This window comes from Malurus melanocephalus, unplaced genomic scaffold, assembly GCF_030028575.1.
Source record: "Malurus melanocephalus ecotype Western Australia unplaced genomic scaffold, MMel_1.1 scaffold_804, whole genome shotgun sequence".
Taxonomy (NCBI): Eukaryota; Metazoa; Chordata; class Aves; order Passeriformes; family Maluridae; genus Malurus; species Malurus melanocephalus.
The window spans coordinates 70,858-84,728 of NW_026624036.1; the positions used below are offsets into that span (position 1 = coordinate 70,858).

Genomic DNA, 13,871 nt, shown 5'->3' on the forward strand with positions numbered 1-13,871 from the left:
AAAGGTACCTAGAGAAGATCTCTGTAAAGGTAGCCCTTGTATATTTTTTGCACACAACTGTTGTTATAACAAAATTGTGATCTGTAATTTCRCCATGATGTATTTCTGTTAAATTAGTGCCATCTTCTTGGAAATGGGATAAAATAAGTGTTGTTTTGCAGCCCAGACTAAAGAAATTTTAACACTTRTCCCTGAAAAAAATGAGGTGTAACGCCTATTTAAGTTTGTACTGGAAAAATAGAATCAGATTTTGCTCCCTTCTTGGTAGGGTCTCTGTGTACTTACTTAAAAGGCTGTGAGTCCAGAACTTAGCACTGAATATGTTTATATGGTATCTTATGGGGGCACAGGCTGAGAGGGTTGGGCCCCGAGAGGAGATAACTGAGAAGGGACCTCATCAATGTCTATCAGTATCTGAAGGGAGGGTGAAGCCAGACTCAGTCACACCAAGCAATAGGACAACAGGCAACAAGCAGAAACTGAAGTTGCACCTGAATGTGGGGAGGAACATCTTTACTGCATGGGTGACTGAACATTGGAACAGATTGCCCAGAGTGTGGAGTCTCCGTTACTGGAGATATTCAAGAACTGTCTTGATACAATCCTGTGCTCGGTGCTCTAGAATGACTCTGCTTGAGCTGAGAGGTTGGACCAGATGAGCCACAATGGTCCATTCCAACCTGATCTATTCAGCAAGTCTGTATTGGATGCTGTTTAACATCTTCATTGGTGGCATGGACAGTGACATTGGGCACTCTTAGCAAATTTGCAGTTGGCATTATTCCGTGTGGTGCAGTCAACATGCTGAAGGGCAGGGATGCCATTTGGAACAGCCAAATGCTCGAAAAGTGAACGCACAGAAACCTCATGAAGGCCAGAAAGGCCAAGTGTGAAGTCCTGCACATGTTGGGGCAATCCCAAGCACAAATACAGGCTGGATRGRGAGGGGATTGAATGCAGCCTTAAGGACTTAGAGGTGTTGGTTGATAAGAAGATCTSTGCACWCACAGCRCAGAAAGCCAACCGCWTCCTGGGCAGCATCCAAAGCAGTGTGGCCAGCAGGTYCTGGGGATAGGACAAGGGGGAATGGCTTTGAACTGTAAGAAGGTAGGTTTAGGTTTGACATAATTACAATAAGGATTGTGAGGCACTGAAATAGATTTCAGGGAAGCTGTGGATGCCCCATTACTGGMAGTGTTCAAGGGCAGGTTGGAAGGTTGGAACAACCAAGTGGAAATTGTCTCTGGCCTTGGCTAAGGGGCTGAAGGTAGATGCTCTTTAGGGTCCTTTCCAACCCAAACCAYTCTATGATTCTATGACACTSTCTGTAACCATATCTATTGWGTTATCAAACACAGCAATGAAAAGTTGTCTTGTCTTCCCAACTGCACTGTCTGTATCCACTCCATTTTCTCACTTTACTTTATATGATTCTATTCTCTTTCCTTATGCTCAACTCCTCTCCTGTTGTTTGCCATATTGACTTTCAGGGAAACTTGTTTCTTACCAACTCTGGCAAATTGAAAAAAAAAATCAGTCAAAGTGACATTTACCAAAAAGCGRTAAATACAGTTCCATCTAAAGAGGTCTCTAGGCTTGTTGCTTTTTCTTCTGCACTAGCCCTTGGACTTGTTCTATGATTTTTTTTTTTTCTGTCTGAAAAACAATAGCTTTAAAATAACTTTATCTTACATTTAAAATACATATAGATTTTCATTTAAAAACCCATGGAAATCAGTATGATGATATTACCTACTTTCTTATTTTTCATTTTTTCCTAGATATACCATGGGATGAAAATCCTGAAGACTCTGTATCTTACGTCTATGAAGCAGTTTTTGCAGATGGTGAGTTGAATTCCCCTTGCATTTTGCAGAATAAAGCCAGTACTCTTCAGAAAATTAAATATGTTATCTTACATCCTGTTAGACATGGAAGGCAATAAATTAACCCTACCAATAGCATACAGTTGTTTAGAGGAACATGCTTTCTACTCAAGCATCCGCCCACACACCCACACATCCATATTCACACATTCTCGTGAAGAGTGTGAAAAGGGGAGGAGATAGAACAGGGTTGGTTTTATTATTCCAGAATTCCTGGCGTTGCAGTTCTGTGCTGCTGGACTAAGGTTAGTGGCTCTCTTTCCTATTTGAYCCCCATCCATATTCTGGTAGGGGTMTCTTTGTGAGTCTTTTGGCATCTTGGATGTTCTGGTGTGATCTCACGCAAAAAGCTGCTGTAAAGCTGCACTGGTTTATCCCTGTAGACCTACTGTCAGGGTTTCTGAGGATGTCTCTTTTGGTTGAATGTGCCATGGGTCAGTGCATTGGAGAGGTTTGTTGGTACAAAGAAGGCTTTCTGGCTCATCATCCAAGTGCTGAATAAGCTGACACCTCTGTTTCTCTCATTCATGAGTGTTATGTCCAAAAACATGAGACAGTAAAATACAGAGTAGTTAGAGAGAACAGAGTCCCAAGAAAAGAAAGGACTGAGGAGATGCTCCTCTGACTACTTCTGTTTTTTCATGTCTGCTTGAACGGCAGCTTTAAGTCCAAGTTTACTGTCAGCTGAATGGTTATTATTGTAATAAAGTGATTTWAGGATTTTCTAGCTAAGAAAGTTTTGCATAAAAAGCAAAAATTTAATTTAAATCCTTGCAGAAGCTGCCTGGACAGCCGTTCTCAGTCAGCTTTTTGGCAGTCATCGTGATAGCACTGATTGTCTGTGGCCTTTACTGTTGAATGGTTTCTAGTTATTGCTAAGAGAACCAAAGAGATTCTCCATTGTTGTGATGAGTGAAAGAGCCAACTGGAAATGAGGGATTCCCAGTAATTGCATCCTGTGTGTGAGGTAAAGATTGACTCCCAAATGATTGTAAGGAAATGCATGGTCAACATTCCTTCTGTGGTGATGCCAGAGGGAACAGGCATCTGACATCACTGCAGAGCTTAGGAGGGAAAAGCAGCCCAGGAAGTGAAATGATTGAAATTCCTGAAGTTCAGTATGTCAGTCTTTACAAAGCCAAGAAAGATAGGGTGGCAGCTGCAAATAAGTCAGTATTTGTGCCCTCCAGAAATTAGGTGAATCTTCAGGTAAGCAGACAGGGTTTGACTTTGAATGAATTGTAAAAAACTGCTTCCAGAGACTGTCTCTTATCTCTGCTTCTTCCTAATGAGAAGCAAGTGTATGCAGTGCTAGATTGTGTGAAACACACAGAACAGAAGTATCAGGAGAAATCATAAACCAAGAAACAGTTTTTGCTAGAACTCTATGAATTCACAAAAGAATGGCAYTTTCTGTGAGGACGGAAGTGGAGAGTGCCATGCTAAAAGCTTAAGTTTGCTTTATATATACAAGTATCATGCAAAAGAAAGGATAAGCAGAAAGAAGATGGAATTTTAGCTTTAACTGGAATGAAAGTTGAACAGAACAGAAGTATAAACCTAAATGAGAGATCTAAAGCAACAAGAGAGGAAAGAACAGTGACTGGATGACCAGATATAATAAAAATAAAATCACTAAAAAAAAAAACTCTGTATGCATTAAAGCAAAGATAGAAGGGGAATGACCAGGCACTAACAATCAGTAAAAAGTGATTGACTAAAGTGAATTGTGCAAGGACCTTGAGGGAAAAGGTCAGACAGTGCATTGGAAGCTGGAAAAACAATATGATCACTGAAATCCTTTGGGGAAATAGGAGCTACAAGCAGATGTGAAAACAATTGATTTGCTACTGAATGAGGGAAGAGAACCAGTTATGGAATGCTAATGACCATGGTATGAATGTATGAGGACTCAGTCCTGTAGATGATAACTGAATTAATCAGCTCTTCAGCCACTCACAAATGTTGTGTGTCTATTTTTGGTTTCTGGGTAAGAAGAGAGAACTTGTTACRATTACTAGGAAGCCACATTTTGAGAAATTCCCTTGTGGTTCCTCGGGAGATTTTCTGTTCCCCAAAGGATCATTGTTTAGAATTTGTACTAAGTTAGAAAAGTGAAGCAATTGTATTAGTATCTGGGYACAGAGCCTTGTCACCACACAGATAAAATATGAATGCATTATTGTGGAACTGTAGAATAGAGCTAAACTCAGGTTTAGGTGCTATTAGGTGATACTCAGCTTCAGAAAAGGCTCTTCCCCTTCTGTGAAACAGCCTTATCTTAATATTTACTACTAAAGCTTGTATCGTAGCACTAATTAACAGAAGMAATTAGGGGTGGGTAAGTGGAGCACAAAAGGCAATTTTAAAGGGTAATAGCTGTCTGCCTATGAAGTTTAACAGCAGACATATGTTGGTYCTGCTCAGAGGTCTCATCAAACTAAGATGTGTATACATGTGTATCTGTATCCTTTACCAAACTTAACTGGAGAAAGACCAGCATTTTTTAGCCAAATGGAAGGCATTCTCTCTGCAGGTAATGAGCTAAAGGAGTACCTCTGCTTTGCTATTATTTTCCTATAATGTTCTCTAAAGTAATGTTTTAATAAAAAGTGTCTATTCTGTTGGATTAAAGRACATTGTCCTAAAAGGTGAAGACTTCAGACTTCCAATTCATAACTCTAACAAAAGGAAAATAATCAGGATTTAACAAACATGGTTTTCAGATATGTCTAAAAATATCACTCTTGTGAGTGATTGTTTTCCCAAGAAAGCAGTGTACCTTTTAGCCCACTTTAAGGGTCAGTAGATTTTAGCTATTTCAAACTAAAGGTGGGAGTAAATTGCAAGGCAGCCTGTCCCCTGGTGAGTCAGTCCTGCTGACAACTCACTTTTTTTCCTTCTTTAATACCAAATGTGTCTGGCCTGAGTCATTCTGCTGACAGTAGCTGTGGCAGCATGGCATGGGGAGACATGTGGTCTGTTAGACAGACAAATCCCATGCAATTTAGAGCTGTACAGATCAAGAACAGCATCATAAATTTAATCCAGACATTGATAAGAGCCCTGTGGAGSTATTGAAGCTCTGCTGTCATCCTCACAGTCATTGTTCTTGATAAATGACCTGCTGCAGTCCAAGTGAGCTTCTGTTACCAGATTGATTAAAGGGGTGCTGTGATGTGGGACATGTTGTCTGTGCCAGTTCATGTTTTGATATTATTAATGATAGATCTGAGTAGGGTGAAGGCTGAGAATGCCAGCTACCAGTGTCTCTCCCCCCAGCCTCTCCCAATGCAGTTGGTAAAGGACTCTTCAGTTATGTTAAATTTCATGGCCTTCCCTCCATGTSTTTTTTTGATGACTCTGACAAATACTCTTCATGAAGAAAATAGCTTCAAACATGGCTGAGATGGGGAAGGTTTGGTTACTCATTCCATGAGGAGTTTCCTCATTCCTTGAAGGTGATACCTGTATAAACTTAAACCCTTGTTTGGCTTGAATATGGTGCCTCCCTGAAGTATGTATGAAATATTGATTCTCAGACACTCCTGTCTATCATTGTTCTTTTGTATGTGTGTATTTCTAAATGTAGCAGCGTGGCACTTCTGTGTCCAAGCACAGTGTGCAGTTTGAGCCAGGCCAATTATGAGAGGCTTCAATGGTAGTTTAGAGATAAAGGAGCCACTAGGCAGCTGCAACTGGCCCCTTTGCAATAATAAGGAAGTTACAGGAGCATTTTATCAGGCTGACAAGTTCTGAAGGTCTTCTTACAACCCTGGGTGCCTCTGCTATCAGTCCTTCTGTCTTCTGTGGTATGTTGAGTAAGTAGCAGGAGGATAGCCTGTCTCAGTTGCAGCAGCACATCTCAGATTTTGGGCAGTGTTTAGTGCTRTATAATCCTTCACTGAAACAGAGGTGAGAGGTGTGTGTACTGATAGCACAGAGAAATGGAACTAAAGCACCTAAGTGTTCCCACTGTGGTAGAACTCCAGTAACTCTGAAGTAGATGGAAGGACTCTTTAATAAAACATTAGGCTTCAATRACTGAGAACTGGTACACACAGAGGGGCAGACTTCAGTTTGCTTCTCCCTAGAGAGCTRTCTCCAGAATCTACAGAAGTTTCTGCAGAATGCAGAAACTGGAAATAACAGGCTTGGACTGCACCAGCAGCTCTGCTCAGCACCCAAATGACCTCAGGCAGGTAGTTGTTATTTCCAAACTAATCGGTATGCTTAATAGAAACTTTTTGGGACAGTCTTGCTATGTGTCTAAAACTCATGAGAATGCTCATGTTCCTAAYGCTGCTGGTGAAGCTGAAAGTCATGGATTTCCTTGAAGAAAAAATAACATGACTTGGTATGCAGTAAAAGATAAAATTAGTCCCGGAAAGCATCTGAATATATCCATCCTAGCTAAAGCACTGACAAAGTCAAATCTTTCTTTCAAATCACAGACCAGTTAGGAACTWGTTAATTGTTAAAACTTTAGATTGCTGCTGAATATAGAGTTACAACATGTGAAAGTATATGTAAAAAGAAATGCTTGTAGTTCCACGCAAAGTTTCTTAAAGATTATTGATAAACTCATGGCAAATTGCATTTTGCAGTTTGGGGGATTATTCGAAGCAGGATCTTATGCTTTTACTATCAGATCCAAAAAGGTTACACATAATAARACTTTCATATTCTCTTTAGATGCAATCATGATAACTCCCATTAGGTTACATATCTACCAGAGTGATAAATTGTTGGGTATAAAAACATACCTGATAATAAAAGAACAGGTGGGCATGTATCTCCACAACAGATCAATCTTTGCCTACATGTATATAGTAACTCATAAAAGAATTGATATGGGGGGTTTCAAGGATTACTGTTGTGAGGGAGAAATAGATGTTAATAAAAATTGCAGCACCATTGGTTGCTAAGATGACAAACACCAACTTCAGATATTCAGAAAAGGAAAAACTGGTTTTCATGGCTTTTAAAGGAACTGTCAGTTTGAAGCTTATTTGCAAGAAAAGTTGTACACCATAAATAAAGTAATAGAAATATTTTGGAGACATGGGCAAAATAGGCCAACTTACAGAAAGCTACTGTTTTTGACAGAAGAACTCAACCATGCAGAAGAAACTGGGGCTGAAAAGGCTTTTGAGAAAAAGATAACTGTCAGTGTGTTTGCATAACACAGTTGGTTCAACATAGAGAGAAACATTATTTAAAGCTTGTTCACTAATAAATATGTTTATCTTGATTTGGAATTTATTCATCAYAGAAAATGAAAGAAATTAAGACTGAAGTCAGATGTTTCTGTGATTAATAATTTTCTGTGATTTTTTGAAACCTTTCCATTCCTAAGCCTTCTGTTACCATCGGTAAAAGAAAAACTTCAGCAGAGAAGAAAAGGGGATTTGCTTTGAAATAGTATCTTTGAAAGGGCTTATGTTAAAAATGAGGAAATTCCATGTTCAGGCAAGGAATACAGTCCCACTGAAGCAAGCCCAGTGTGCTGAATGTTTCCTGCYYCCCTGTTTCTCACAGCCTTTCTCAGGTAATTTACAGAGCAATTTGTGCAGTTAGAGGCTCCGTTTCAATCCCACTCGGCTGCACACTCTGCTGAGCTCATACATTGTGGGCATTTACAAATACCCACACTTTAACAGGATTRTCTTTCATAAATGTCTGTGATAAACTTATGGTGGATTGCAAGAAGAACATGATGTGCCTATGTCTTTTTTCCGGTTTTTTCCACATTGCAGAAGGTTACTTTTGTTTTTTCTCTATGGTTACTTCGTATTTTTCTGTGTGGTGGTTCTGTCTTTGGAGTTTTCAAACTCACGTGTGACTTCTTTATTTTAATCTTTGGTACTGGGACATCCTGACTTTTCTTACATGTGGCAAGTTGGCCACATGTGCTAAATTACCCTCCCTGACTTGATCATCTGCCTGACTTGATTTGCCCATATTTCTCATCCTCTTGTATGATGTGTGATCTAGGGCTAATGAGGATCTCTTTTCTACTGYAGTTTCAGTTCTTCAGCTGGCATTGCTTTAGTAAAACTTGAAGAAGAATTGGAATTCGTAAAACTAGCAGGCATTTTGCTTTTGTAAAACCAGGTTAATTTTGACTGAGAGATTCATTTCATGGGTAGCCTTAGAAAACACATAAATCTTTCATAAGTTTGTTTCCTTCTATTTTTAATGCCCTAAATCTGTCACATACATTGTTGACTCAAAACATGTAGCAAGTACCAAGTAATCAAAGACAGAGAACACTTCTAATCTTCATGTAGGCTGCATAAGGATAGCTAAAGAGTATATTTGAAAGGTTAGAAGTTGGGGGTGAGGGACAAGTAGGATATGGCCAAGGAGTTGCTGAGAAGCTGTGGTGAAGCATTAGTTGTTGAATACACAGGAGACTAGAGATGCTTTATTAAAATTTCTCAGTTTATGTAAGGGAATACAATTTCAAAGTCATGCCATGAATTTAGTTCAAAATGTTAAATTGAAAGCAATAAGGCATTGCAAATGGTCTTATGTAAAATATACCAAGTTGATGTATTGAAGTTACATGAATYAGGAGAGAACATTGAAGTGAAGTTGAAAACATCAGCACTGTCCCCAATTAAGTTACAGTAAATATGTATTATATTTTACTATTTAAAATGAACATAAATTTAAGATCAGTCCTTTCAGTGTGGCTGYCAGCAGTAGGCATTTATCATAAGTATCCCAACAAAAGTAACCTGATGGAAATTAAGCATTACCCTCTATAATAATGATAACTCCCAGTAGTACTGCCCTGATTACTCAAGGGAAGATTATCTTAGATTTTTCTTTTCCTTTTACCTTCTGGCTCATTATGTTGTCTAAGCATCATTAGATATAGTTAMTAATTTCTTATACTTTGATCCTACAAGAAAAGGGCCCGGTTTTATTCATCAATTATTTTAATTGTTACTGCCACATTTTAAAAACCTCACAGATAGGTCACCATTATATAAAACATTAAAAGAACACATTCACCAAGCARCAAATACTATTTAATAAATCTCTCTTACATATTCCAGCATAATAATGATGTTCCTTTCATGTGTATTTTAAGCTAATCTGCACCCTCAGTTGTAAATTCTTGTTAAATGACCATTTGCCTGAAAGCCCCAGGAACTGATGGAGCTCCTTAGCCATTGCTTTCAGATTAAAACCAAGAATGTAAAGAGAAAAAATAAGGAAGATGTCCAGATTTTAAGTGTTCAAAAAATTTTAACATCTGGCAGCACCTTCTGCCTACATAAACAAGTATTGTCTATCATTGCTCCATTTGTRTTACTACAAAAGGTCTCATTATTTTACTATCAATACCTTTATGAGCTACTTTGTTTTAGTTAATGCCAAAAGCCAAAGTTAGTTTGGCATTTAGTTAATGCCAAAGGTTTGCTTAATCTCTGCTGTATTGCTTGTTCAYCATTGACAAATAACATTTCATGTGTTTGTGTTCTGCATTTTAGGACAGATCATRTGCAACTGCTTGTAGGAATTTGAGTGCAGGAGATGGTGGCTCCAAAGTTTGGTTACTGTATTGTTATTGATCCCTGTTGTTCTTGGACTGTTGTACATGGTTCATTGATTATCAGGTAGACCTGGTACTTGGTGAAAGAGGTCTTGCTTGATGGTTTTAGCTAACAAATTGATAGCCACTTCAGAGTCAGCAGGGGAATCCAGAGATATTCATCTCTTAAATATCCACCTCTTTGATGTAAGAGCCACATTTCTTAATTGTCTATTATTGGGATAGCTGTGCTATCACAACAGCAACTGAGCTGAAGTTCTGATACTGTATTTAGGTGTCACTAGGCATAACAAAAATATTAAAATGCAGTAATTAATGAGGAGGAAGGTGTTATCCTAGTTTAAACCAACTTGTTAGCAATAGCATTAATATTCTCAGTCGATGAATTATTGGCATTAAAAGGTGSAAGTGAGTGCTATCATCTTTGATAAATCGAGTGCAGACTGTAGAAATAAAGTTGTCATGAACTTTACATAGATTAGAATGCATCTACATGATCCTTGAAGAACAATCACTGACAGATGGCTGACATCTGAGAATCCAGTGCCTTCCAGATTTATTATTCATTCCTTTCATTTTGTCAATCTGATAACGAAATGTTTCTTGTCTCTCTGAGACTCCTTTGCCTAAAGTGGCAGGAAAAAATTCAGAAGCAGCGTGTACCTCACATAAGTTATCTTCTGAAGTGAATTCTGTGTGTATAAGATTTACAAGTGTCTTGAAATGTGAATACATTCTCACAATATATGCTGTGGGCATACATAATCACAGAATCATAGAAAGGTTTGGGTTGTAAAGGACCTTAAAGACCATCTAGTTCCAATCCCCTGGCCATAAACATGGACACCTTCCACTAGACCAGGGTGCTCAAAGCTCCATCCAACCTGGCCTTGAACTCTGTCAGGGATGGGGCATTCACAATTGTTCTGGGCAACCTGTGCCAGTGCCTCACCACCCTTTCTGTAAGGCATTTCTTCTTAATATATCTAATCTAAATGCACTCTCTGTGTTTGTCCTATCACTGCATACCCTTGTAAAATGCCCCCTCCATGTTTCTTGTAGGCCCTGTTTAGGTCCTGTAAGACTGCTGTAAAATTCTAAAACAGTCCTAATTGTTTACCTCATCAAGAGTTCAGGCCTTCCTTTTTCTGAAATGTAGTGCTGAATAAAGTCTAGTCTTCACTGTGATAATCAGAGAAACCATTGTGTTTATATTCTGAGCTGGATTATTTAAACTTCATTGAACTGTGTGTGGGCTCTTATTCAGAATCAGAATAACCTTTGTTCAGTGTACCCTATTTAATTTTAAAAATAAATTAAAACAAATGGAATTAATGCTCTTCAGTTAAGTATGACTACATGTAGGGTCAGTGTAATTTTAGCAGTCTATTCTGAATTCACACCTTAAATTCAGAATTATTTTGCCTTAAAAAGCAGGAGTAGGATGGGCAGATTTTACTCACTAGTGGTGGTCACTGAGCCCACCTAACTTAGATTAGATGTGCAAGGAAGCTTCAGCTTCCTCAAGAAACCATGGAAAATTTATATTTGGTTTTTTTTTTTTAAGGGGGTGTGGGTGGGTGGGTGTGTGGGTGTGTCCTTTTTCTAAGATCTCTCTTAAAAATCAAAGCATATCCCTCAATCAAAAAGATTCTACATCAGACATAYGATACCATGGCATAGTTTCATTTAGCAGGCACATTTATTATAGAGTTACTTTATTAAATCTATGCCTTAAGCAAGGCACGGTTGGTAAGGAAAGGAACCATTCTCTATCAGATGAACTGGTGCATATGGGGGAAGTAAAGGCAAGCAAGAAGTGAGAAAACTAATTGTAACTACTTGCCAGTACTGACACAGACTGGAAAGGTTTCTGTGCCACCTAGGAGCAAGGTATGGTTTGTGTAGCTCAGACACTTGGGCGCCTTTTCAAAAGACTCAGAATGGCTGTGGTACTTCTTTGTGCAAAGCCAAATTGCTGCTGTTCCTTTTTCTGCCCGTTGCTAATTTATTTTAATATTCTATATCCATTTAAGAGGAAGAGATGTGCCTCAAAATTTTYTTTGTATCCTTGAATGTAATTGACTGTGAGTCTTTCCTAATTTACAGTAATACAAGATAATGTGGATGTCTCTCAGGATATTGTCTCAGCAGCCAGTCAAGATTTTTTAACTGTGAACTGCGTGAAATTGTATCAGCAGTCTCACTAGGTAACTGCAGTATATTGAGTAATACTCCATGATGAAGAGCTGCTGCAGTCCTTTGAGATGGGTGGCAGGAATGTTTCATACAGGGTAAGAGTGTCTGGAAAGGAGGAGTAATGATACAGCTGAGACATAGCAGGTAAAGAATACCTCTGCTGAAACACAGTCTTAGAGCTCTGCAGATGCAGCTGTCAGTTTTATTTCAGYATTAAAATTCTGTGATGTGGAGAAGGATTCATTATAGCCACTGAAGGCTCTTGGGCCTTTTCTGGTACCGTAAAACAGAAAAGAAACTGATTGCAAAATACCTGTACAACTGGCATAGCATTTCCACACCCAGGTTATTTTATTTTAAAATGTATGCCTTCCATCCATCATTTTGTCCATTAAGGCAGGCAAAGACTATGGAACCAGTGTCAAGGAAATCTGTGCTTACTGTCATAGTCTCAAGGTACCACAGTTAGAGGTATCACTGCCCTCATGTAAACCCTTCCTGCAGACAGGTGGGGTGGTGGTGTAAACATGTAGCACGTACTTCTTTATATGTAGAGAAGGGAAGAGTGGTAAAAATCTCATTTTACCACAGTGTACAAGGCRTCTGAGACTACAAAACTGGCTGATCTCCGTGGCTTTGCTACTCACAATTATTTCRGTCTAATGGCTGTGTCCCGTTTTGTTTTAGGAAGACAAAGCATATGTGCRTGGCCCGTTCATGTAAATCAAGGCTGCAGGATCAAAACTTAGGAGGCAAACTCTTTATCAAAGGAGGAACACTTCATCACATTTGCATTAAAGGAATTTTGCCAGGTTTTGATATGCTGCCCTTTATGTTACTCCAAGTGCCATATGAGTAATACATTGGAAGCCACATCATTGCCGTGTTTTGTTGATTTAGGATTATTAACAATGTTCTCATTACAAATTATTTTTTTTCAGATCACCAGACTAATTCTGACATTAACTTGTCAGATGTCAGGGGAGCATCAGAAAAAACAGACCTCACTTTTAAAACAGAGGTACTTTCTGAAAGATTAGAAAGTAATGAGCAGTCAATATTGGTGCTTCCAAGAAGAATATCATGTGAGGTAAGACTTTCAGATGCTAAAATCTTTGGGATAACAGTCATTATTTTTCTCCTCTGCCTGCTGCAGTCTTATTCATGCTATATCTTCTATTTGTTTCCAAAATTGTCAAGTGACAAAAATGAGAGTGCATCGAGACTGCAGTGGGATTTATTTTGCCTTAGTGTTGCATCCCCACTGCAGTCAAAAGAYTTGCAAGTAAAGTAGTTTGGAGACAGCTCCATTAGAGTTTTTTAGCAACTTGAATAGAAGTATTACTGTCATGTCAGCCTTATACTTTAGAGGGAGCAAGTAATCATGCACTTCTTGGGAGATACCTAGTTTGTCTTGGCAAGAATCCAAGCTGGATATGTATATACATACATACATGCCCATACCATGAGTTACACAAGTGCTTGTGTGAGCATTACCTARTTTGATTTAAAATTAAATCAGAAATATCTATGTGTACGTATSTGCATGCATATCCCATGAACACAGATGTTCATATGTGTTTTTTAATCAGAGTGGCTGTGAGAAATATGTGACAGTGTAAACAGAGGAAGTACAAACTCCAGCACTGCATTCCTCTATATGAAGTAAGAGGTTAAGTGAGTCTAAAGTATTTTAGGTTATTCTTATTAGCATGGATGTCATTCTTCTAGGATATAAAGTAGAGGGGCCTTAGAAAATGTAATAGTTCTCCTACATATGCATTTAAAATACTGTTTTAAAGTATTCTTATGTAGCTGAATTTAAAATCCTACATTACTTGTGTCATTTATGTAAGTAAAATACTAAAGGAAGCAGYAAGATACCATCACATTTTGGTAGTATCATTTTTTTTTGCATGAAGCTGATGGTAAAGGAAAGTTCTTTCAACACACTTTCAATATAATGTTACACTTTCAATATAATTTTCTGAAGGACTAATGGGAACACATTTTAATTTTGTAGAACCCTGGTGAAATATTTATTCTGTTGAAAGATGAAATAGATGAAGAAACTCTAGAAATTGAATTCATAGCAGATAATCATCGAATTAGGACGCAGACAGCCTCTTGGAGCAAGAAGGTCAAGTATGTGAAAGCCCTAGGTAAGAAAAGTATTCTTTAACTTGAAGAAAAACTGAAAAATTTCARCTCCCTTC

The 13,871-nt window shown here is 38.4% G+C and overlaps 1 protein-coding gene across 1 annotated transcript in view; it reads left to right on the top strand.

Annotated features, from left to right (window-relative positions):
- The window catches only part of BANK1 (B cell scaffold protein with ankyrin repeats 1), a 123,141-nt gene that overhangs the window by 21,105 nt on the left and 88,165 nt on the right, over positions 1-13,871 (top strand). The window contains exons 4-6 of the mRNA XM_057385265.1: positions 1,782-1,847; positions 12,597-12,745; positions 13,679-13,817. Of these exons, the coding sequence (XP_057241248.1) occupies positions 1,782-1,847; positions 12,597-12,745; positions 13,679-13,817 (354 nt within the window). The remainder of the gene's footprint in view (positions 1-1,781; positions 1,848-12,596; positions 12,746-13,678; positions 13,818-13,871) is intronic.